The sequence below is a fragment of the Taudactylus pleione genome, unplaced genomic scaffold (genome assembly GCF_031769625.1).
Source record: "Taudactylus pleione unplaced genomic scaffold, aTauple2 ptg000231l, whole genome shotgun sequence".
In the NCBI taxonomy this organism is placed as follows: domain Eukaryota; kingdom Metazoa; phylum Chordata; class Amphibia; order Anura; family Myobatrachidae; genus Taudactylus; species Taudactylus pleione.
Genome location: NW_028284633.1, coordinates 1,582,501 through 1,608,949, shown reverse-complemented (window position 1 = coordinate 1,608,949; position 26,449 = coordinate 1,582,501). Strand labels below are relative to the sequence as shown.

The 26,449-nt window shown below is 44.3% G+C and overlaps 1 protein-coding gene across 1 annotated transcript in view; it reads left to right on the top strand.

Moving 5' to 3' along the window:
- The first annotated feature begins 581 nt into the window (after positions 1–581).
- The window catches only part of LOC148516909 (trypsin-like), a 90,042-nt gene continuing 64,174 nt past the window's right edge, over positions 582–26,449 (top strand). The window contains exons 1-3 of the mRNA XM_088479403.1: positions 582–621; positions 5,742–5,895; positions 16,143–16,396. Coding sequence (XP_088335529.1) covers positions 582–621; positions 5,742–5,895; positions 16,143–16,396 — 448 coding nt within the window. The remainder of the gene's footprint in view (positions 622–5,741; positions 5,896–16,142; positions 16,397–26,449) is intronic.

The window sequence follows — 26,449 nt, the reverse complement described above, 5'->3', positions numbered from 1 at the left end:
GTAAATTCAGAATACTTCCTTGGGCACAAATAACCTGTAATTTCTCACACATCCTTGGCCACACACCACCACTTATGTAGTCATGAGTGTGCCGGAGACCAGCAGCCAATTTCTTGTAGCACAAGTCCTCCTTATTGTTCTATCCAGTGTTTCCTCCATGGAGGCAGTGAGCAATGACATCCTCGCTGGTCTGCACACACCCAGGCTGGCCTCAGTGAGTGTTAGACTTTTCAGACTGTGAGGGAGGTCACCACAATGTCAGGATGACCTCTGCAAGCATCATGGATGGACAGACATTTTTTTGTGTGTATGCACAGTATACAGATGTGTATTATTTTGCTTCAACACTAAATTACCTCCCAAGTGACCTAGTGCCTCAAGCTATTTACATTACAGAAATAGATTGCCAGCAAGGCCACTGATAAACTATTTAAGTCTCCTAATCATGTCAGTCATATACTAAATTGTACCTACATGTTTTTCTCCCTGGAGGTCAGGTGTCACACGGAGGTAGTGGGATCTTCTAAGTATAAATCTCACGTAACACTTTACCATAGACTTATTCTGCATAAGACTCCACAATGAAACTTCTCCTGATCTGTGCGCTCCTTGGAGCAGCTGGTGAGTCCTAGAATATTGTAACGTTGGTTCTGAGCAAATGATCATTTGTTGGTGGCAGTGATGGCGGCAGAAAGATACTGAGGTACTGAGTTTATACCCTCACTTTACTACCTGTAAGTTACACCCTAATATTCAAAATGAAAATATCTGATGTCTTTACACAAAATACAAAATGTAAACTTGCACCAAAGCCACAACTGGGGTAACCCAAATAGTTAATACATTGACAATTAAGCCCTACACACAAGACACATGCACAACATCAATACACACTCAACATCATCAATACACACTCACACACACACATCATAAATTCACACTAACATACACACACATCATAAATACACACTCATACACACACATCATAAATACACACTAACATACACACACATCATAAATACACACTCATACACACACATCATAAATACACACTCATACACACACAACATCAATACACACATCCAGGGCCGCAATTAGGGGGGCTAAGGGGTCATGTGACCCAGGTGCCGGACTTGAGGGGGTGCCGGGGAGAGGCTGCCGGGAGGCTAGGTTGCTGCTCTTGTGGGTTTGGAGCCACATCTAGGCCTTGAGATACACAGAGACACAGTCAATCTAATGTGGTGCCGGTCACAAGCCAATCAGTGCTCGCGGACCGGCAGCCATTCAGCAGAGGCTGCCAGTCTGTAAGCTCTAATTGGTTCGCGAATGGCGCCATATTACAATGTAAACAGTACTAACAGTTCCCCAGCATGTGGCAGCCCCATCCCGCGCCACACCAAGCTCACCCACTGCACGGCCCTGGCAGGTAAGAGAAGGGAGATGGGGCCTTACTGTGGTTTAATGTAAAAGAGGCCTTACTGTGGCATAATGTAAAGGGAGACTTACTGTGGTATAAGTAAAGGGGGCCTTACTGTGGCATGATGTGTAAGGGGCATTACTGTGGCATAATGTAAATGGGGCCTTACTATGGCATAATGTGTAAGGGGCATTACTGTGGCATGATGTGTAAAGGGCCTTACTGTGGCATAATGTAAATGGGGCCTTACTATGGCATAATGTGTAAGGGGCATTACTGTGGCATAATGTATATGGGGCATTACTGTGGCATAAATGTATAAGGGGCATTACTGTGGCTTAATGAATAAGGGGCATTGGGGCATTACTATGTCACAAAACCACACTCCATTTTCGTCCTCTGTTGTAGGTTTTTTTGGGGGGGGCACCAAATTATGGCCTTGCCCCAGGTGACAAAAATCCTAGTTTCGGCCCTGCACACATAAATACACACTCACATATATACACCACATCATCAATACACACACACAACATCATCAATACACACTCACATACACACGCAACATCGTCAATACATACTCACATACACACACAACATCATCAATACAAACAGACACAAACATCAACACACACTCACATACACACACATCATAAATACACACTCATACACACACAACATCAATACACACATCAATACACACTCACATATATACATAACATCATAAACGGAATCGGTATGTAATACCGCCGGCCGCATGGCCAGCAGCATCAGACTGACAGTGGAACAGATCCCGTCAGCGGCAGCCCGACAGTGCTGGAAATCCCGATCATCCCTAGGTAAGTATTAACTAACCTAACCTACCCCCTCTAACCCTAACCCTCCCTTAGGGGTGCCTAACCCTAACCTCCCCCCCAAGTGCCTAACCCTAATCCCCCTCTAAGTACCTAAACCTACCCCCCCCTTCCCAACTGCCTAAACCTAAGTCCCCCGGGGGGTGTCTAACCCTAACCTCTCCCTGGGGGTGCCTAACCCTAACCCTCCCCCTAGCCTAACCCTCCCTCCCCCTAGCCTAACCCTAAGTCCCCCCGGGAGCCCTAAACCTAACACTCCCCCCCACGGCTGTCCACTCGCGGCGCCCGGCAACCCTTCGATGGGGATGCCGGGTGCCGGTCTCCCAGCATCGGTGAAATGAGCGGTGTCTACATCTAGACGCCGGTCATTTCACCCTCGCCGGGATATGACAGTCAGGAAGCTGGCTGTTGGTATAATGTCAACCGGCTTTCCGATTGCATCCCTCATAAACACAGACACACAACATCATCAATACACTTTCACATACACACACAACATCATCAATACACTCTCACATACACACACAACATCATCAATACACTCTCACATACACACAACATCATCAATACATACTCACATACACACAAAACATCATCAATACATACTCACATACACACACAACATCATTAATACACTCTCACATACACACGCAACATCACTAATACATACTCACATACACACAAAACATCATCAATACATACTCACATATACACACAACATCATCAATACACTCTCACATACACACAACATCATCAATACACTCTCACATACACACAACATCATCAATACACTCTCACATACACACACAACATCATCAATACACTCTCACATACACACACAACATCATCAATACACTCTCACATACACACAACATCATCAATACACTCTCACATACACACAACATCATCAATACACTCTCACATACACACAACATCATCAATACATACTCACATATACACACAACATCATCAATACACTCTCACATACACACAACATCATCAATACACTCTCACATACACACAACATCATCAATACACTCTCACATACACACACAACATCATCAATACACTCTCACATACACACAACATCATCAATACACTCTCACATACACACACAACATCATCAATACACTCTCACATACACACACACAGGGCCGGATTAAGGGGGGGTTGACAGGGGCGGTTGTCCCTGGGCCCCCACACACAGAGGGCCCCCACACAGGGTCGATGTGACCCTGCCGAGAACAGGTGTCGGCGGCACCTTGTCCCGGGAGGAGGGCGCTCTGAAGCTGCATGCGGGAGCACAGTCAGTGCTGCTGCATAAAGCTTGGGGCAGGGCGGTAGTGCGGACGGTACATAAGTGCCGTCCGCACTACACAGCACAAACACACTGTGTGTTTGTTTTAGCAGCCGATGAGAGTCAGTCAGACTCTCATTGGCTGCTGCTCCCACTACCGGAGACTCCATCTTCCGGCTCCCGCATTGGCTGATGGGAGATCTCCCATCATGCAGAGCGGGCCAGCCCGGAAGGACGCCGGATGAAGGAGCTGACGATAGAGCGGGGTTTAAGGTGTGGAAGTTGTTTTTTTTCTTGTGTGTGTCTGGGGGGTACTACTACTAGGGGCACTGCAGGGGGTACTACAAGGGGCACGGCTGGGGGGGTACTACTACTACTAGGGACACTGCAGGGAGTACTACAAAGGGCACTGCAGGGGGTACTACAAGGGGCACTGCTGGGGGGTACTACTACTACTAGGGGCACTGCAGGGGGTACTACAAGGGGCACTGCTGGGGGTTACTACTACTACTACTAGGGGCACTGCAGGGGGTACTACAAGGGGCACTGCAGGGGGTACTACAAGGGGCACTGCTGGGGGGGTACTACTGCTACTAGGGGCACTGCAGGGGGTACTACAAGGGGCACTGCTGGGGGGGATACTACTACTACTAGGGGCACTGCAGTTGAACTACTACTAAGGGCACTGCATGGAGTACTACAAGGGGCACTGCTGGGGGGTACTACTACTACTAGGGGCACTGCAGGGGGTACTACAAGGGGCACTGCTGGGGGCGTACTACTACTACTAGGGGCACTGCAGGGGGTACTACAAAGGGCACTGCTGGGGGGTGCTACTACTAGGGGCACTGCAGGGGATACTACTACTAGGGGCACTGCTGGGGCGACTACTAGGGGCACTGCTGGGGGGACTACTACTAGGGGCACTGCACACTGGTGGGACCACTACTGGGGGACACAGCATAGAGGGGGATTACTACTAGGGCTACTCCTGGGGGGACTAATGTTGAGGGGGGACTGCTACTGGGGGCACTGCTGGGGCAGACTCCGACTGGGGGCACGGCTGGGCTGGACTGTGTGGCTTGAAGGGGCCCCACGCAACTTAGTTGCCTGGGGCCCCCACAAGCCTTAATCCGGCCCTGCACACACATCATCAATACACACTCACATACACACACATCATAAATACACACTCACATACACACGCAACATCATCAATACACACTCACATACACATCATAAATACTCTCTCACATACACACGCAACATCATCAATACACACTCACATACACACACATCATAAATACACACTCACATACACATACAACATCATCAGTACACACTCACATACACACTCATCATCAGTACACACTCACATACACACTCATCATCAGTACACACTCACATACACACAAAACTTCATCAATACACACTCACATACACACTCATCATCAGTAAACACACACAATATCAATACACACTTGGCCTGATGCAGAGTGAGTTCTATGCCACTTAAGTGAGTTTGCTCGAGTTTAGTCTGCACGTGCGAGGAACAGTGGCAAAATGCATTTGAACTCTTACACATTTGCACAATTCTGCAATTTATGCTGCTCGCATGTGGATAGGTGGGATGGAGAGGGGACATTCTGTCAGTACAAAGTACAGAAAAAGGATGTGTTTGACAACATATGCAGAAAAGGGGCCTGATTCAGCTTTGGGTATAGAGTACAGTGGCAAACGCAGAATTTTGAAAGGGGGGTTTCCAAATAAATATTATCCTCCAACCACCCACCCCCGGAAAAACATACAGCAGACACCTGGCATTATCTAATAAATATTGTTCCCCCCCCCCCCCTCCTGGGAAAAAACATACAGCAGACACCTGGCATCATCTGATAAATATTATCCCCCCTGGGAAAAAAACATACAGCAAACACCTGGCATCATGTACTAAATACTATCCCTCCCCTCGGACAAAACATACAGCAAACACCTGGCATCATGTACTAAATACTATCCCTCCCCTGGGACAAAACATACAGCAAACACCTGGCATCATGTAATAAATATTATCCTCCCAAAAAATCAGTTTGCACAACAAAAATAAGCCCTTTGATGGATTTTATTATTGAGTGAACTAACAGATCTGCTATTAATTCAATATGTTCTGTTACAGCCGCCTTTGAAGATGATGATAAGATAATAGGAGGTAAAACGTGCACCAAGAACGCTGCTCCCTTCCAGGTCTCCCTGAACTCTGGGTACCACTTCTGTGGAGGGTCCCTGATTACCAGCCTGTGGGTGGTATCCGCTGCTCACTGCTACAAAGCGTAAGTACAGTCATTAGGAGATATAGGCCCTCATTCAGAGCCACTCGCTAGCGGCAGTACGCTCGTTCCGAGCGATGTTCGCACATCTGCGCATGCGTACGGTTTTTAGTACGCATGCGCGAACCAGTCAGTGCGGCCGAAAATCGTTGGTACGCAATATAGCGAGGGCCTGCTATTTTGAGTGACAGAATGAGGCGTATGTGGGTGGTAACAGGGGAAGGTGCTTGAAAACGGGGAGTGGAGATCCGAACGCAGGCGTGCTTAAAGGTCAAAACGGGCGTTTTAAGGGAGTGCATAATTAATACAGCAGCGTCATTGACCACGTCACTTGGTTTTTTTTAACTCAGAACTGCTCGCAAAATAGCGGTTGAAAACACCAACCACAAGAATAGCGAGCAGTTCATACGCTGTACGATGTACTCGATTAATCTAATAAATAGCGGACATGACGTATGGTGCGTGCGGCCAGGGGGCGTTTTTATCAAAAAAATGAGCGTATGTTTTGCTCGCTCGTTCAGACTTAGAGGTGGGAACAGACTGCAATTTGCGAACGGATCATTTGAATAGCCACCCCTTGTTTTTGAACGAACGACCACAAATAGCGAACGGCTCTGAATCAGGCCCATAGACTTGTGTTCGATGCTTACTGGTTGGTTTACAAAGTGCATTGTTGTTTCATTGGTTGGACTGTTGGTTGATTGTGACCAGTACTATTAAGCTGTATCCTTTGTACTGTGTGACCTATATTTCCATGTGATATTAATTTATTTAATGCATGTCATTTTTAAGATTGTTATATCGTATTAAACATTTCAACAGTAATATTTTAAAAAACAATTGCTGGTGTGAAGTTGCCCCTGGAGAAGTCTTGTTGATGGAAACAAGAGGTGCGAAGAGCAGATCAGGGGCACATAAGGACATGGGGGAGAGTATTATTTCTACGCAATAGGGCAGCAGATGAAAGAGACACCTTGAAAAATAATTCTTGGTAATTTTTTTTTAACATTGTGATTTGGCTGAAAAGGAAGATTTAATTCTGGATTCATTGCACCAATACTGTATGTGGAGTAAAATCCACCCTACAAGACGTCAATGAGCTGTGGTACATTACCACACCACTGCTGTTCCCTGTTGTCTCCAGAATGCCTCGAGTATCAGTGTAAACTAGAGATGTGCGCCGACCTCCGTGTTTTGGTTTTGGTTTTGGATCTGGATCCCCCCTCTTTTTGGATCTGGATTGGTTTTGCCAAAACCTCACCTCCGTGTTTTGTTTTTGTATTTTGGTTTGGGATCTTGATTTTTTCTTAAAAAATCATAAAAACAACTAAAATCACATAAAATGGGCCTGTTTTTGTTCCTACAGTATTATTAACCTCAATAACATTTATTTACAGTAATTTTCAATCAATTTTGACCACCTCACAATATTATTTGCTTCATATAGTTAAGGCCAAAAGGTTGCTTCCAGCTAGCTGGCTGACTAAGCTAAGTGACACAGTGGGCGGCACTAACATTTGGCAGTTCAGCTTCTAATAAGATCTCCATTGGCTTATTGCTAATCAAATACCTTAAACATCCTTACTTAACTTATCTTTTAAATAATGAGACGGACACCATAACAGCTTGGATAAAAGGTCACAGCTTTTATTTCTGAATTAAGTAATTCACGTAACCAAGGTGGCCAGGAGACGCTGCATACTCAGTTCTAGCTTTCAAGTTGGAGACACACACGGGGAACGACTGAAACGCTCCCCCTAAAGATGCACTTACGTTGCGAAGGTCCCGCCTCCCTCCTGGGCCAGTCTACTCCGAGCGCTTCCGTACAAAAGCGTTCGAGTCCCCTCGTACGAGAAGGACAGACTCGTCATGTTACATCGAGGTCCAGCGCCCTTACAACGCTCTCTTGCGCCACAATAAAGCCACTGAGATGCAGCGTTCTCCCGCCATGCTGCGCCTTCCATGAATAAAGAAAATTAACACAACAAAATACAAACAGCAAAGCTCTGGGCGGGAGGGTGGGCTCCAGAATCAGCAAAGAGGCAGATCACATGCACAACCACCTCTTTTATACCTTTAGTCACAGGCAAACCCAGAAATCACAGCATTGGTCAGCTAAACCACCTGACCACCAAACCAACTTAATCTGCCTAGTAACAAGGCTGTCAAGACAGCCAATCAGCAAAAACCCCAGGATTCTTATTTCACTCATGTTTAGGCAACCTTTGTTTTCTATAAGGTCTCCATTGGCTTATTGCTAATCAAATACCTTAAACATCCTTACTTAACTTATCTATTAAATAAAGAGACGGACACCATAACAGCTTGGATAAAAGGTCACAGCTTTTATTTCTGAATTAATTAATTCACCTAACCAAGGTGGCCAGGAGACGCTGCATACTCAGTTCTAGCTTTCAAGTTGGAGACACACACGGGGAACGACTGAAACGCTCCCCCTAAAGATGCACTTACGTTGCGAAGGTCCCGCCTCCCTCCTGGGCCAGTCTACTCCGAGCGCTTCCATACAAAAGCGTTCGAGTCTCCTCGTACAAGAAGGACAGACTCGTCATGTTACATCGAGGTCCGGCGCCCTCACAACGCTCTCTTGCACCACAATAAAGCCACTGAGATGCAGCGTTCTCCCGCCAAAGCCAGACTCAAATTGAGACTGGCCCGCCACCTAGAGAAAAACCACTAATCCAAAGCAAGCAACTCCTTAATAACAAACCTAAACCCAAATTATGAAAATGAACACCGTCTGGACGAAAAATTCTGGCTAAATCCGAACCCTAAAAGCTATGCCTGACTACCAAGCCACCAAAGGACAGAACGTGTGTATTCAAAGCACCAGTCGCGGCACTATTTCAGACCATACAATGCGCACATCCGGCCACAACAAACGCACCACATTCACCAACTCTCTCAGCCGAAAAGACAACTCTAACCTCTCATCTTACAAAGATCATTTCCACCAACATACAGGACCAACCAATCAGGCATCCCCCATTTCGCTGCAGACTCAACCAACAAACCTTGAACGGATGCGCACAGCAGGCCATGCACACCTATCCAGCGAACATGCCTACCACCCAACAACAAACTGGCACGTCAAACCAAACCATGACGTTCAGCCCAGAAAATAGAGGAATGGCCGAACAGCCAAACCTGCTCTTCTCCAAAGTCTTTCCACTGTAAGGAAAGAACACCCTAACTGTGAGCCACCGCACCAAAACCAAGCTGTACACAACAAAATTAACACACAGCAACTAAACTAGCAGGGATGCAATGGGGGAAACAGGTAACCCGAGTGAAGAAGAAAACCCAAAAAACCTTCCCCGTGAACCAAGTTGGGCCAGATAATGGTCCCCGGGAGGAAAAATTAAAAATTCCCTTCACACCCCCACTTATCGAATGCTAACCATTCGATAACTGGCGGGTAAACAACGTTTTCGGGTTGGCGCAGGAGCGCACCTACAGCTTGTTGCAGCGAACATACGTTTTATATGCAGAGTACCTCCACCTCCCAATCTTTGGAACATCACTGCTGGATGCTCCCGCTTTTGCCGCACCTGTAGCGGCACCGATCCAGAAGGAATGGGTCCCGCAACTAGCGCCATCTAAGCCTAACGCCAATAAGCTACTCCAAAGAACAGCAGCAAATTGAAAGTTGGAAAGAGAGGACCAATTTGAATGCACCAACCATTGGGCACCACCTGCCCGGCAACCAGCCATATACAATGCGGCAAATCGCACCGGGCAAACAGAGGCATCACCCCGCTATGCAAGGTAACACACCTGCCCCGGCCTGACTGATCCGTCCTGTAAAAACCGTAGTTTGCACCAAATGGATGACTCTTGAAACACGATGTCTCCCATCATGAACCCTGTGGACACCGAGGACTTGCTGGAAGCTACAATCTCACTGACCCTCAAAGCCCCAAAAAACGCGACTGCAAAAGCCAAACGAAAAAGCAAGGCCTCGCAAGAATCCGAAGCCACACTGTCCATCACACCCAGCAAGTGAACAAGGAGATAGAGATCGATAGGCCTGCGGAGGCAGCCCTGGCAGGAAACCCCCTGGCCCATCCTTCAAGGGCTTTAGAAAGGAAGAACGATTTTGTTGGATCTGGTAAACCCCTTAATTTACTGAGAAAGGAAACCCCTGCCAGGGCCGAGGCCATGGAAGCCTTGGAGCGACCATGCTGGTAAAGCCCCCAAACAAACCTAGACAAACTCCGAGGAAGAGTTACCCGACTGGGGGCTTTGCAAACAGAAAGCCTGCCAGTCTTGCCGTCTCGTATAATAAGCCCTCCGAGTTGCTGGAGCCAGCGACCTCTGCGCCAGATCCTCTATTCTGGCCTGATAATCTGCCATACAAAAGGAGGGCAAGGTAACCCAACTGCAGAAGCTGCCGGTGCCAGCAAACAGAAACAGGAAAATTGGAATCGCCTTATGCACCCCAGGGATGTGACGCGCGCGAAACCGAATGTTGGCCTCTAAGAAACGCAAAACCGAATGCCTAAAGAGCCGCAAAGCCGAGGGGGAGGAAGAACGCTGAATGTTAATGTCCTGAACTACCCCTAGATTGTCGCACCAGAAAACTACCCGCTGACTGGCCAAACATTCCCTCCATAGCTCAACCGCCACTACAACGGGGAAGAGTTCCAACAAAAGCAAATTACTAGTAAGGCCTTCTGAATGCCCCTCAGGAGGCTTGAGAGCTGCGCACCACTCCTCGTTAAAAAAGGCCCCAGAACCAGAGGAACCAGCCGCATCGGTGAAAAGCAGCAAAGTAGCACTCGCCAAAGGAGCAGAGGGCCAAATGTGTTCACCATTAAATGAACCTGAAAACTGGACCAAGTTCGAAGATCCTCCTGAATCTCAGAAGATAAATGAACGAAGTGATGCAGCTGGCTCACCCCGGCCGTGGACCTCTCTAACTTTCTGCAAAAAACCCGTCCCATGGGAATAATGCGACAGGCAAAATTAAATGACCCCAGGAAAGACAGAACCAGGCGCAATTCAATGCTATCTGTTCCTAAACAAACCCCTATCTGGTCGAGCAACTTATTTACTTTATCGTGTTGCAAGCGACAACAACCTACCACCGTGTCCATCTCAATGCCAAGTAAGAAAAGCAAGACGAGGGGCTCTCAGTTTTGTCATACACAACAGGAACCCCCAAAACCCTAAACAAAGCTGTGGCGGAAAAAAGAAGGAGATCCGTACAAACCTCGCTCCCTCCTGTACCTATAAAGAGAAAATCGGCAAGGTCATGTGCAACACCGACATGGCCAGTGCCCGCCACTAAGCACCAACGTAGAAATGACCTGAACTTCTCAAAATAGGCACAGGAGACCGCACAGCCCGTGGGCAGACATTCCTCTGCGAAGAAATTGCCCCCGAGCCTAAAAGCCATATACTGCATTGCGTGAGGATGTTAAGGTAATAAGCGAAATGCGGACTCAACATCTACTTCGCCAGCAAAGCGCCTGTACCAAAACTACGAACCAGACCCCATGCATCAACAAAGCACTGATATACAACACTGCAAGCCGAATCGGGTACAGCATCATTAACCGAATTACCATGGGGGTAGGAGAAAAGTTGAATTAGACGAAACTTCTCGGGCGCCTTCTTAGTGACCACCCCCAAACGCGAGATGTGAAGATTCAGCAAGGGAGAACAAGGGAACGGGCCCTCCATCCTGCCCAGCGAAACCTCAGCATCCACCTTAGATCGCAAAAACTGAGGTAATTCCCGGGCGGAGTGCAAATTGCGGGGCGCATAAACATGTAGCGGGCCAGAAATAGGCAAACCAAAGCCAAATTTAAAACCACCCAACAGAAAGGCAGCAGCCTCCAGTGGCAAACGCAGGATTTCTAGAGGGGGGTTTTCAAATGCCTGATTTTAGAGCGAGTGTGGCCTGTCCATGAAGAGGGCAGAATTAGCACTTAACCAGCTTTAATATGCGTCATACAAAGTATATTGTGTGTCATAATTCCAGCATATAGAGGACCAGCAATCACAGTAACCCATTATATGCGGCAGTAGGGCCATCCTGTCTGAGATGAACATATTTATTTTAGATGTGGGCACCATTCCAGAGCACGGGAGCAAGTCCGGGAGTCTGGGGGAGCAGCAGAAGAACCTAGCACTGCCCTGGACATGTATGTACATATTGGGCTCTATAGCAGCACATCCCTAACAGTGAATGTTTTCCAGATCTCCTAGTTGGTGCACAGGTTATTTATTACTGACTGATACATGTTAAAAGATCCACAGGTGGTGCTAATTATTTCATTTATGATACTGTGAAGAAAATGCAGTAAAATGTAATTACATTACTATTTCTATTGTGGTCATGGTGTGGGCTGGGGAGGGGGGTTTCCAGGCAGACGGAAACCCCCCCTGCGTTTGCCTATGGCCTCTATCAGGGTAACGAGCCAACCACTTAGTGAGCTCCGGCAAACAAATGGATGACCTAGCCTTAACTAGCCGTCTTGGAGCTATCATTCCTATCAGGCCCAGTTGCCCCGGAGCCGCGACGGCAATCCCCGGCCGGGTGCCCCCATTACAAATGCGGCAGGAGTGATGAAAACGACAAGAGGCGCCACGAGAACACCCCGAGTCATTGAAGGCAAAACACCTCCCTCTCGCCACTCCCGATGCACTAGGCCTAGGTAAAGAAACTTTGCGGGTGGCACCGCATCCACAGGAGGCCGCCGCCGTTCCGAAACCCTGAGCCACACCTCGACATCTTTAACACCAAAAGGGATTACACAACTACCCTCATGTTTACGCCTGAACTGACAACCATAATCCTCCCAAGACGGGCCCTTTTTTTTTTTTTGGTACTAAACTGCCTTAAAACACTATGTATCTAAGCATCCATGTATCTATGTATCTGAGGGCCTGATTCAGAGCCGGACGCTCTGACCAGAGCGCTCGTTCTGAATCAGTGCCCTCCTACCTAAAAATGGAGCGGCCTCCTGGCCGCTCGCTTAGCTGTGGGTGACCACCCACAGCATATGCGAGCGGCCAAAAAGATGGTCGTGATGGTCAAGACCATCGCGACCTTCGGGCTTGCGACGAGACCCTGCGGTAGGGTCTCGGTGACCGCAAGCCCTGGAGTGATTTTGGCTCTATCAGAGCCAAAATCACTCCCACTGACATCACTAGTGATGTCAGTGGGGCCGGACCCAGACGGTAGGCGTTCCCATGGGATCGCCTCCGTCTGGCAGCCTCGTCCCCAACACACCCACCAAAGGGGGCGTGCTGTCAGTCACCATCGACAGCACACCCCCTTTGGTGCGACACCCCGAGCGACAGCTTGGCTGTCACTGTCCGGGTCTCGCGCATGCGCACGGCGGAGCTCTGGGGTAACATCGACCCGCTTGCGAGCGTCCTGCACTCACGAGTGGGTCTGAATGACCCCCTAAGTACCTAAGTATCTCACTTGCGAGAAAAAAAAGAGGAGGAAAAACACTTTCAGGGTACCATTACACCATACGGACAGCTAATAAAAAATAAAAATAAATAAATTGTGTGACTAGGTTGACAAGTGCCATGGGACCATAAACCAACACCCATGCCACGCAGCTATGAAATGGACTCCTGGGGCAATAAACAGCAATAAATACGAATAAGGAACTAAATAGAATGAGTTAACAAGTTCGTAATAAAACCACATATATACCTATACAAATGTTCTCACACACACTCTTGCGTAACCCCTAAAGGACCGCTGAAATGAAACAATATCCAGAGTCCGCCCCCATCTCAGGCTTCGCAGTCTGAGAAGCCTTTGCCCCCGCCCCTAGCACCTGACTTTCAGACCACCATTGCGCAAACTACCCAATAAGCTTGCGCAAAATGCTTTTCATGAACTATACAAGCGAGAACTGTAACAGAATCAGGTTGAGGAAAAACAAGCAATCCATACTCACCACCACCAGAAGGCACGGGAACTGCGTCATCTGCGAATTCACCTGGAGGAGCCATCGGATCGTAACCCAGGGTCATCTCGTCGCACACTGGCACAGCAGCCGCAAAACTACTGTAACATCTTGAAGAACCACAGCTGAGTCCGGCAGACCTGGAACTAAATGAGAAAGGTGAGCAACTGGGACAGAAGCAGGAGTGCTGGGAGGAGTTGGGGGGGGAGAACCTAATAAAAGGGGGGGGGGCTACAGCAAGGGGGGGCCCTACCAGGTGAACTTGATGAGAGGGGGTAAACTGACTTGGAAAAAGGGAGTTGCAAAGGGGGGGGGATAAAAGGGGGGAAATGAGGGGAAAGAAAAAAATAAATAAATAAACATGAAGGGGGTAGACCTCTAAGGGACCGGGGCAGGGGAAGAGCTAGGCCCCTGGGGCACTAAAAAAGGGGGGGGGGCAGCCAAAGGGGAACTTAGGGGAAACAAACACCAGATCCAACTGGAAAACTGGGATCCAAGATGGCCACCGCGACTAAAATGGCCACCGCACCCGCCGTAAGGCAGGGTCCGGCGGGCGGTGTGGGAGTCCTAGTGATCCCTGCCTGAGGACCTGGGTGCGTAAAACCGCTGCGGGGGGGCAGGCCACCTGCCGGGGATACGCGGCGGCTTGCAGAGTGACCAGCGGGAGTCGCGGCCGCGACTGCTCCCGCTGGTGCAGCGGGAGCACTCAGTGAAGCAGGACTCGGCACCAGCGCCGAGTCCTGCAGAAGGAAGGAAAACTGGGAGGCCAGCAGGGGAGATTGCCCAGCGGGAGTCGCAGCCGCGACCGCTCCCGCCGGTGCAGGGGAAAACAAGTTTAAGCAGGACTCGGCATCAGCGCCGAGTCCTGCAAAGGTAAGGGCCACAGGGAGGACGGCAGGAGAGAGGGCAAAGCGCTCCTGCACCCCTGCAGCCTGAATAAGCAGGCAAGGATAAGCCTGGCTTCGGGGGGAGGGGGAGGAGGAGAACTGTGGGGGAGCTAAACAGGAGGGAAACAATTATAAAAAGAAAAGGATAAAGAAAGAAGCAAGGGGGAAAAGAAGGGAGGAATGACAGGGAGGGACAGGAGAGAGATTAAGAACAGAGATTAAAGAAAATGTAGTAATAAAGCTGCAAACAGCTGGATACTCATCTGTCCTCCAGAATCAGCAAAGAGGCAGATCACATGCACACCGCCTCTTTTATACCTCTAGTCACAGGCAAACCCAGAAATCACAGCATTGGTCAGCTAAACCACCTGACCACCAAACCAACTCAATCTGCCTAGTAACAAGGCTGTCAAGACAGCCGATCAGCGAAAACCCCAGGATTCTTATTTCACTCATGTTTAGGCAACCTTCGTTTTCTATTTCCAACACGGATATAGTGTGTTATGCAGTGTGGGTTGGATACACCAATAGTGCACTTAATGTGACAGCAGTGTCGGCAGTGCAGGGGTTGCTGACAGTGTCCTCAGTACATGGAATGGCAGTGCTGCTGTGCTGGCACTGTCCTCAGTGTAGGGTACCAATGATGTTGGCAGTGCTGGGGTGCCAGCGGTGTCTTTAGTGCAGGTTTGCTGGCTCTGTTGGCAGTGCGGGGGTTGCTGGTGGTGTCCTCAGTACATGGAATGGCAGTGCTGCAGTGCTGCAGGGTGCCGGCGCTGTCAGCAGAGCGGGGATGCCAGCGGTGTCCTCAGTGCAGGTTTGCTGACTGTGTCGGCAGTGCAGGGTTGCTCTCAATGCAGGGTGCTGGCGGTGTCGGCAGAGCAGGGGTGCCAGCAGTGTCCTCAGTGCATGTGTGTTGACAGTGTTGGCAGTGCAGGGGTGCTGGTGGTGTCTTCAGTGTGGGAGTGTCGGCAGTGAGGGGCAGGAATGTCGGCAGTGGTGGTGTCAGCAGCGGGGTATGCTGACTGTGGAGTTGCAGGCGGTGTTGGCAGTGGGGGGAGATGGCGGTGACAGGCGGCCGGGGATGGCAGGCGCCATCTTCTTTTTCTCTCTCTCTCTGCATTTTCAATGGACTTAACACTGATTGGCTGATAGCCATGACAGACGGCTCTCTCAGCCAATCAGCGTTAAGCCCACTCAAAACAAAACCTCGCGACCCGACAGTGGGGTCGCGAGGTTTTGCCTCGGGTGAGGTATCCGGCAGGCAGGGAGATCCGAGCTTCACTCGGATCGCCCCGGATACCGGAAATTCGGGTTGGTTCAGATCTCTGAGATCCAAACCTGCTCATCTCTAGTATAAACAGATTTGTACTATCTATTCACCTGCTCTCTCTTTCTGTTCATACAGGAATATCCAGGTCAGACTGGGAGAACATAACATAGCTACAATTGAGGGCACTGAGCAGTTCATCAACTCTGCCAAGGTCATCAGACATGGCAGCTACAACTCCAGAACCCTGGATAACGACATTCTGTTGATCAAGCTCGCCTCCGTCGCCACCCTCGACTCCAACGTCAAGACTGTGGCTCTGCCCACTGGCTGCGCAGCTGCTGGCACCAGCTGTGTGATTTCCGGCTGGGGGAACACAGTTAGCAGTGGCTGTAAGTTACAGAACACCAACTGAAGTCCATTACTTGCCCCTGTACCTTATTATTCACCACACATTAAGAGTTCATTGTGTGGTTGTTTTTTGCTCTTCTTCATTTACCAGTTCCTGATTTGCAGTTGGTCACTATGGCCCCTATATACTACAATCCGCATTTAAAATGTGGTTGTAGTGTGATATTTTCAACTAATTTCTCCAGCTAGTGCAATCCCCCTCCTTAGGACTGCCCCACCTCCACCTCGTGGACCGCCTTCCCCCTCAACTTACACTTACCTCGGTAATTGGTGCTCCAGTCAGGTCCTCTCTCTGGGGCTCCAGTGAGCTGGTCTCCAGGCTTCTGTGCTGTTACCCCTGTCAGCTGTTCTATCCAGCAGCTTACATGGGTCACAGTGCAGGAGCCGGGAGACCAGCTGATCGGAGCCCCAGAGGAAATCACCGGAGCACCGATCCCCAGTCCCTAGATGCAGTTAGGTGTTTTTTTAACATTATTAAGCTTGTGGCCCTTCACAGGGACCAGCAGGAGTCGGGGAACTGGGGGAAGGCCCTAATAACGCCAACTGCAGGTGGCATTATTATCACAGGTATTTTTCACAATATATTTTTAGTAAATCGGGGCAGATCACATTTCCCATTACTAAAAATATGTGAATTGAAGGGATTGGAGTGATTTTTCATGGAAGCTACTCCAACTGCCCTTTAATACATTTATGTAATACTAAAATAATGTGAAAAGGATGTGAAAACACCAGTTTTCACATTTATTTTAGTAAATATAATGTTAACAAATGTGCCCCTATACCTTTATTTGTTAGTCACAAGAAAAAAACACAAAAACATCAGTCTACATTTTAAGGACTATACATTAGTCCTGATAACATGGAGAATAATGACTTGCATAGTAATTTGACTTTTATTGAGACATGAGCTAAAAAAAAGAGATAAGTAGATGGTATGATGTTATTACCATAGAGAAGTATATTGCAGTAAGGCATGGCCCTAGAGGTCTACAGGATTAAGTCACCCACATTTGGCTCTCAAAGTGAGGATTTAAAAAAAATAGAACATAATACTTAATGAGTGTTCGGTTAATTTAAAGGTTTAATTGTGTCTGAGAGAAAGAATTCATACTAATAGAGAAACAATTAGACTTAAGAATTGACCAACATAGGAACACAGAAGAAATCTATTATGAGGTTAAAATAATTCAAAAAGAATTTGAGAACATAGAAATTGACATTATCAATAAGAAAGATCTTTACCTGTTTTTGAGCTGGATAGAGTAAGAAACTGGGGAAACCATATGTTTAATTATTCCTCTAAAGGGAATGATTCCCATAAAGAAAAAGGTAGATAGTCCCATAAAGATAACCATCCTTACAAAATGGTCAGACTTATAGATAATGACTTTGGACCATCATGTAAATTTAGAACTTGGAGGAAGGAATCTACGGATTCTCAATTTCCTAATACTTTAAGACACATGTTAAGTCTCCCTCTAAGTCTCCACTCCAAAGGTCTGGTTTTTAGGGAAAGAATTGTCACAACCACCCCTTCCACATCCAGGAATAAAAGATAATCTATGTCAAAGATTAGAATCCTCAAAGGGTTTAAAAAAATGCTTAAGGCAGAACATAGAAGTGGTAAATGAGAGCGCGGAAAATTCTCCAAAAAGAAAACCATACTGAACATCAAAAGAGAGAAGGGAGGAGGAATCTCACAATCAAAAATGCTAAAAAGAGGTTTGATATTTTCCACGGATCAGCAAGTCAATTTATTAATTTTTTTTCAGTGATCCCATTAAGTATCTCTGAAATTTAACTTTGCAACACCTTCTTTTGCACAATCCTGTTTCTAAATTAGATTATTCTCCCAAAACAAAACTGTTACTTTCATTTCCATCCAAATACTATTCTGTTGTATCTGTCGTTAAAATAATGTGGACATTTTGTTAGGGAGGATTTTAGGAGATTAGAACTGTGAAAAAATAACTCTAGGGACAATTTGTCATCAGAGGAAAAATAATCCTTCAAATCACCATCCAAAGGTGAAAATGTGGTCATTAAAAATGGTGATGAGGGAGGAGGAACAGTATTGCAGGATAGGAACAATTATCTGACTGAAGCAGAAAAAATATTGGGGGGTGAAAACGGCTGTTTAAAGCTTCCCAAAATTAATAAAAATAGAGACTCTGCCTTGGAGAAACCCATCATCTCTGGATTAGAGACTATAAGAAACAATTGTCCCATCACGTTCATTGGAAACTGCAGCCATTTGTAAAAATGTTTGAGTTTTATATTAAGGATTGTACAGATATCATTAGAATGACAGGGAATGACCGGGAGAACAGAAGATGAGGAAGCACTGTATTCCTTAAATCCAAATGACAAAGGAGTGCAGGCTAACAATGCAAACTGGATGAGGATATTAAACTGGGTTATAAAGAATAATAATGTATTATTGATAGTATTTTTTTTATTTTACAGCATAATATTTTTAAATTTGGTGAGCAGTTTTAAATCCAAGTACAGAGAACCACAATGTGAAGAAGTTTGGCCCCACATACGCAAATATTTTCATGGGACTATGGGAGCAGGAGATGATATAAGAAAATAGGTGAAATATTAGTAATATATGCCTCACTGTCTATATAACACATGGGGGACAGCAAAAGTTTTGCACTTGAGATTGGGATGTGTCTATCTATATCTGCAATGATTTTATTTGTTATTGAGTCAGATATAGGTATAACTTGATTCTGATTATCAATGCGCATTTTTAGCTCTGCTATAGGTCTATACATCTGGAGAAGTTTATGCTGCTACTCTGACCAATATTGTTATGTATAATATGGTATCAGATGAGCACGTTTACACCTCAATCTCTGGCTACTGATTTATTTTTTGTGGACCTTAGTTTCAGCTATTTGATTGTACATTTATGTATCTGTCATTGATTTTGCCAATCTTCAGCATTTTTTTCATATACTGGAATGTGATACGTATATTGAAATCATAATTCCCTCTCTTTTCTCAGATACAACAGGGTTATTGTATTGGTACATTGTATGTAAAATAGAGGTTACATTTTGTCAATATTTTTAGTACTGATGCTGATATATAATTACTGTTCTGTACAGATTTTTTTTGTGTTTTATGCTATTTACAGTATATCCTGCTAAAAAGTGAAGGTGTATTTTACATATATGAGTGCTTCTGCCAGAGAGTATACATTCTCTCACCTTCTCAGCTTCTAATCTGGTCTGGAGTAGCATCTGTCTTAGAAAGTATAATGTGAATCAGTGAAACTCACCATTAATCATAGAAACAATGACATTCCTATTCTAGTTGTTTCCATCTTGACTATTAATCAGTGGATATCGATATAATGATGTGAATAGTATCTTACTGGTGACCAGTTTCCATCCCCACTGCCTCAAACAGGGACTTCCAAAGTTACAATTTCTATTGGTTAATAGTATCACCTCTGTCTTTTTCGTGAGGGAAACTGATATTCACAATTTGGGAGGAAGATTTACCGCTGAGGCTATAGCCGTGCCTAAACCATGGCACATAGGCCCCAATTTCTTTCTATCTAATGGGGACTTTTACTTTCTAAAACTCAACTGAGAACTATATATCATTATGACATGTCCATTGTCATTATGATCATTTCTTGGACTTTATATTGGTCCTTATTGCATCTTATTTCTTTACCATTTTATATCAATATCTTATTCATGTAACATGACCTTGTTGTTTAGTTACCTTTATATCCCTCCCATACACTCCAATGATTCAGTCATTTTTCAGACATTTCCTGTCTGTTGCCTAGCAATGACTTTCTCACTGCTACTGTCACACACATGGACAATGCAGTGGCGTAACTTTAGAAGGTGCAGAGGGTGCGCTTGCCATGGGACCCGGTGGCTTAGGCGGCCCGCCAGCCTAGCAAGCGTCCCCCTGCACCCTCTGTAGTATGGTTGGCCAAGTTGCTGGTGCAACTGGGAACGCTGGTCTCTGATCATTTCATCATGACTTTGTCATGACATTACCCTCATCACCCGCGATGAGAGGAGCCTGCGCCTGCTGCTGAATCTAGTTAGATCCAGTCAGCGGCAGTGTGTACATGGTAGAGCTGATGGTGGGCACTGGAACATTGCCCAATGACCAGTGTGAAGAGAGGTAAGTAGTGCACAGGGGAGGGGTCCACAGCATAATGGGCACTACTATGGGCATTACTGAGGGCACAGCATAAGGGGAACAACTACAGGGGGTATTGCATATTGAGCACTACTACATTGGCACTGTTTAGCTAGACCTATGGTGGCCGCGAGGAAATTTTGCTATGGGGCCCCCATACCACTGGTTACGCCCCTGGGACTATGCTTGTATCAGATGCAGCCAACTACAGTGACTCCCTCATCTTTGGAACATTTAGAGATGTGCGCCGACCCCCGTGTTTTGGTTTTGGATCTGGATCTCCCCTGGTTTTGGATCTGGATTGGTTTTGCCAAAACCTCACCTCCGTGTTTTGTTTTCGTGTTTTGGTTTTGGATCTGGATTTTTTCTTAAAAAAAAAAAACAGCTAAAATCACATATAATGGGCCTTTTTTTGTTCCTACAGTATCAATAACCTCAATAACATTTATTTCCACTCGTTTCCAGTCAATTTTGACCACTTCACAGCTCACAATATTGATTTTTTTCATCTAGTTAAAGGGCCAAAAGGTTGCATTCAGCTTGCTGGCTCAAAACTGATTGATATAATTATTAATAGAGTTGAGTACTGTGCAAAGATGATGGTTGGGATACCCTTGAGGATTGAAGAATTAATAGTTGACAGTTGTTGCAGCCCCTGGCTGTAAAATTGATAATAAATTAATTAAAAAACAATTAATTGGTGCAGCCCTAGGCTGAATAATTAATAATAATTTAATTAAAAAAGTAAAAAACAATTCATTGGGTGCAGTCCCTGGATGAATAATTAATAAAAATAAATTCATTGGTTTAGCCCCTGGCTGTAAAATTGATAATAAATTAATTTAAAAACAAATCATTGGATCCTAAACCAACCATAACATTAATTTAAAATGTCAGGCAGCAATGCCCCAAACAGCACATAATGGAAAGGAAAAAGGTGCAAGATGGAATAGTCCTTGGGCCCTCCCACACACCGTAATGTTGTATATGAAACAGGACATTCACAGTTTAACAAACCAATCATTTCAGCGACAAGGACTGCAAATTGTGGCTGAAATGATTGGTTTGTTTGGACCCCCATAAAACAAGCTGCCAATGTAATATTGACATTGGAATGAAAATGATCCCATACACAAACTGGCTTTACATTACTAGTTGTCATGATCCTCATCATCCCCATCAGTGTGTACTGTACATCCTCTTCTTCACACAATATTAATTTGTCCCCGCTGGAATCCACCATAGGCGCCTTTGTAATTTTTTTATGTAATTGTTGGTAGAGGTCTTCCTCGTGGAATTTGTAATTCATTTTAATGAACATCATCTTTTCCACATTTTGAGGAAGTAACCTCCTACGCCGATCACTGACAAGGTTGCCAGCTGCACTGAAAACTCTTTCGGAGTACACACTGGAGGGTAGGCAACTTAAGTAAAGCACAGCCAGTTTGTGTATGGGCCTCCATATTTCCTCTTTTTCCTGACAGTGCTGAAAGGAACTGTCTGACATGCTATTAGGATGTTATCCCTGAAATAGTCCTCCACCATTCTGTGAATGGAGACCGTATCACACATAGTCACGGTAGAAGACATGTCACTAGTAGGCAGTTCTCTCAGGCCCGACCACATGTCATTTTTTGGTGATGATCTGCATGTCCAGCAGGCATTCTGTAAGGAAAATTGAGTCTTTTCCTGGCAGCTGCAGAAACTGAAGGAGGAGATGATGGCGTTTCACGTGCGGCTGCAGCTGACAATTATTTCACCAACAGCTCTTTGCACAGTTTTAGATTCCGGTCTGTTGGAAAAAAACTCACAAGGTAGGACTTAAACCTAGGATCCAGAATGGTCGCCAAAATATATTTTTTAGATTTCAATAGATTGACGACTCTTGGATCCTGGTGAAGTGAATCAAGGGCTTGATCCACCAGTCTGACAAACTTTGTGCAATTGCCTCCTCCTTCAGTTTCTCCAGCTGTTTTTACAAAATGTCTAATAAGGGGAATGACCTGACTCAAGTTGCCAGTGTCTGAACTAACTTCACGTGTGGCAAGTTCAAAAGGTTTGAGAACCTTGCACAACACAGAAATTATTCTCCAATGTGCTTGAGTAAGGTGAATTCCCCCTCCACGGCCTATGTCATAGTCCATTGTATAGGCCTGGATGGGCTTTTGCTGTTCCTCCATCCGCTGAAGTATATAGGTTGTAGAATTCCACCAAGTTACTACCTTTTGCTTCAACTGATGGAAGGGCAAATTTAACAGTACTTGCTGGTCATGCAATCTTAGACAAGCAGTCGCCGAATATCTAAAATGTCCGGATATTTTGTGGGCCACAGAGAGCATCTCCTGCACGACCGTGTCAGTTTTTAAAAAATGTTGCACCACCAAATTAATTGTGTGAGCAAAACATGGGACATGTTGGAATTCGCCCAAATGTAATGCTCTCACAATATTGGTGGCATTGTCCAAAATCACAAGTCCCGAGGAGAGTCCAAGTGGGGTACGCCATTTAGCAATGATTTCCCTGAGTTTTTCTAAGATGTTCTCAGCGGTATGCCTCTTAGTAAAACCAGTTATACAAAGAGTAGCCTGCCTCTGTATCAGCTGTCTTTTGGTAGATGTTGCTGCTGCTGTTGCTGTTGTAGGCAATACACCTACTGTACCCAGTGGGCTGTCACAGTCATGTAATCCTTAGTTTGCCCTGGCCCACTTGTCCACATATCAGTGGTCAAGTGGACAGTGGGTACAACAGCATTTCTGAGGACATTAATAAGGTTTTTTTTAATGTCCTAGTACAGATTTGGAATTGCTGTTCTAGCAAAGTGGAATCTAGAAGGGATCTGGTAGTGAGGACACATGACCTCAATTAACTGTTGAAACCCCACTGCGGTAATGGCAGATACTGGATGCACATCTAATACCAGCATGGCTGTTATGGTATCAGTAATCCGCTGTGCAACTGGGTGATTGCTGTCATAGTTGTTTGCCCTTGCAAACGATTGTTTGACAGTTAATTGTTTTTTGGAGGATACACTACAAGTAGTCTTCCTCCTGGTTCCCTTCTGGAATGAAGATCCACTCACAGCAACAGCAGCAGCAACAGGCGTAGTCTTCAAGGATCCTTCTGAGGAATCACGGATAGGAGAGGAGTCAATCATGCTTCGAATACCAACATTGGATGCAGCAGGACTACTCCCGATGACGAATGAGGATGTTGATGATGGAGGTGTTGGTGTTGGAGATCGAAGGAGCTCACCCCTAGTAATATTGCTATGGTGACCCAATATGAGTACTGGCGTCCTTTCTATTGTGGCTTCCAATGCAGCGGCCACTGCTAGTATAGTGTCTGACATCGTTGCAATGGTTTTATTACACTGTTTTTTAACTAGCTGTCACTATAAATACATTATGCTCTGAGATTCATGCTGCATCTCACAACGCCTATGATGGTTTTCCTTATTTAGATGCATATGTTATATTAATCAATGGCTCTCAATTAATTTCCTTTTTGTTTACATTTTGGTGCATTCTTTTTATTTATTGGCTGATGTAGATAAAGCAATTATGGTGTGATAATGATAATGACATTATTGGGCATTATTGTGGTGCCATTTTATAATATGATACTTATTTAAACCTGCAGAATGGTAATTTTCTGAAAACTTTATAAAGGGCTCTGAGCTGGCCGAAACATTGCCCCATACTTTGTTTATGTTCAATAAACTAAATCTACCTATCTATCTATCTCATATATATCTCCCACTGTATCTATCTATCTCATATGTATCTATCTATCTCATATATATCTCACACTGTATCTATCTATCTATCTATCTATCTATCTATCTATCTCATATCTATCTATCTATGTATCTATCTATCTATCTATCTATCTATCTATCTATCTATCTATCTCATATATATCTCACACTGTGTCTATCTATCTCATATCTATCTGTCTATCTCATATATATCTCACACTGTATCTATCTATCTATCTCATATCTATCTATCTATCTATCTATCTATCTATCTATCTATCTATCTCATATATATATCATACTGTATCTATCTATCTCATATCTATCTATCTATCTATCTATCTATCTATCTATCTATCTATCTCATATATATCTATCTCATATCTATCTATCTCATATATATCTCACACTGTATCTATCTATCTATCTATCTATCTATCTCAGATCTATCTATCTATCTATCTATCTATCTATCTATCTCATATATATCTCATACTGTATCTATCTATCTCATATCTATCTATCTATCTATCTATCTATCTATCTATCTATCTCATATATATCTCCCACTGTATCTATCTATCTCATATCTATCTATCTATCTATCTATCTATCTATCTATCTATCTATCTATCTATCTATCTATCTATCTCATATATATCTCACACTGTATCTACCTATCTATCTCATATCTATCTATCTATCTATCTATCTATCTATCTATCTATCTATCTATCTCATATATATCTCATACTGTATCTATCTCATATCTATCTATCTCATATATATCTCATACTGTATCTATCTATCTATCTATCTCATATATATCTCATACTGCATCTATCTATCTCATATCTATCTATCTATCTATCTATCTATCTATCTATCTATCTATCTCATATATATCTCCCACTGTATCTACCTATCTATCTCATATCTTTCTATCTATCTATCTATCTATCTATCTATCTATCTATCTCATATATATCTCATACTGTATCTATCTCATATCTATCTATCTCATATATATCTCATACTGTATCTATTTATCTCATATCTATCTATCTATCTCATATATATCTCACACTGTATCTATCTATCTATCTATCTATCTATCTCATATCTATCTATCTATCTATCTATCTATCTATCTCATATATATCTCACACTGTATCTATCTATCTCATATCTATCTATCTCATATATCTCTCACACTGTATCTATCTATCTATCTATCTATCTATCTATCTATCTATCTATCTCATATCTATCTATCTATCTATCTATCTATCTATCTATCTATCTATCTATCTATCTATCTCATATATATATATCATACTGTATCTATCTATCTCATATCTATCTATCTATCTATCTATCTATCTATCTATCTATCTATCTATCTCATATATATCTATCTCATATCTATCTATCTCATATCTATCTATCTCATATATATCTCACACTGTATCTATCTATCTATCTATCTATCTTTCTATCTATCTATCTATCTATCTCATATCTATCTATCTATCTCATATCTATCTATCTATCTATCTATCTCATATATATCTCATACTGTATCTATCTATCTATCTATCTATCTATCTATCTATCTATCTCATATATATCTCCCACTGTATCTATCTCATATCTATCTATCTCATATATATCTCACACTGTATCTACCTATCTATCTCATATCTATCTATCTATCTATCTATCTCATATATATCTCATACTGTATCTATCTCATATCTATCTATCTCATATATATCTCATACTGTATCTATCTATCTATCTATCTATCTATCTATCTATCTCATATCTATCTATCTATCTATCTATCTATCTATCTATCTATATATCTATCTATCTATCTATCTATCTATCTATCTATCTATCTCATATATATCTATCTCATATCTATCTATCTCATATCTATCTATCTCATATATATCTCACACTGTATCTATCTATCTATCTTTCTATCTATCTATCTATCTCATATCTATCTATCTATCTATCTATCTATCTATCTATCTATCTATCTCATATATATCTCATACTCTATCTATCTATCTATCTATCT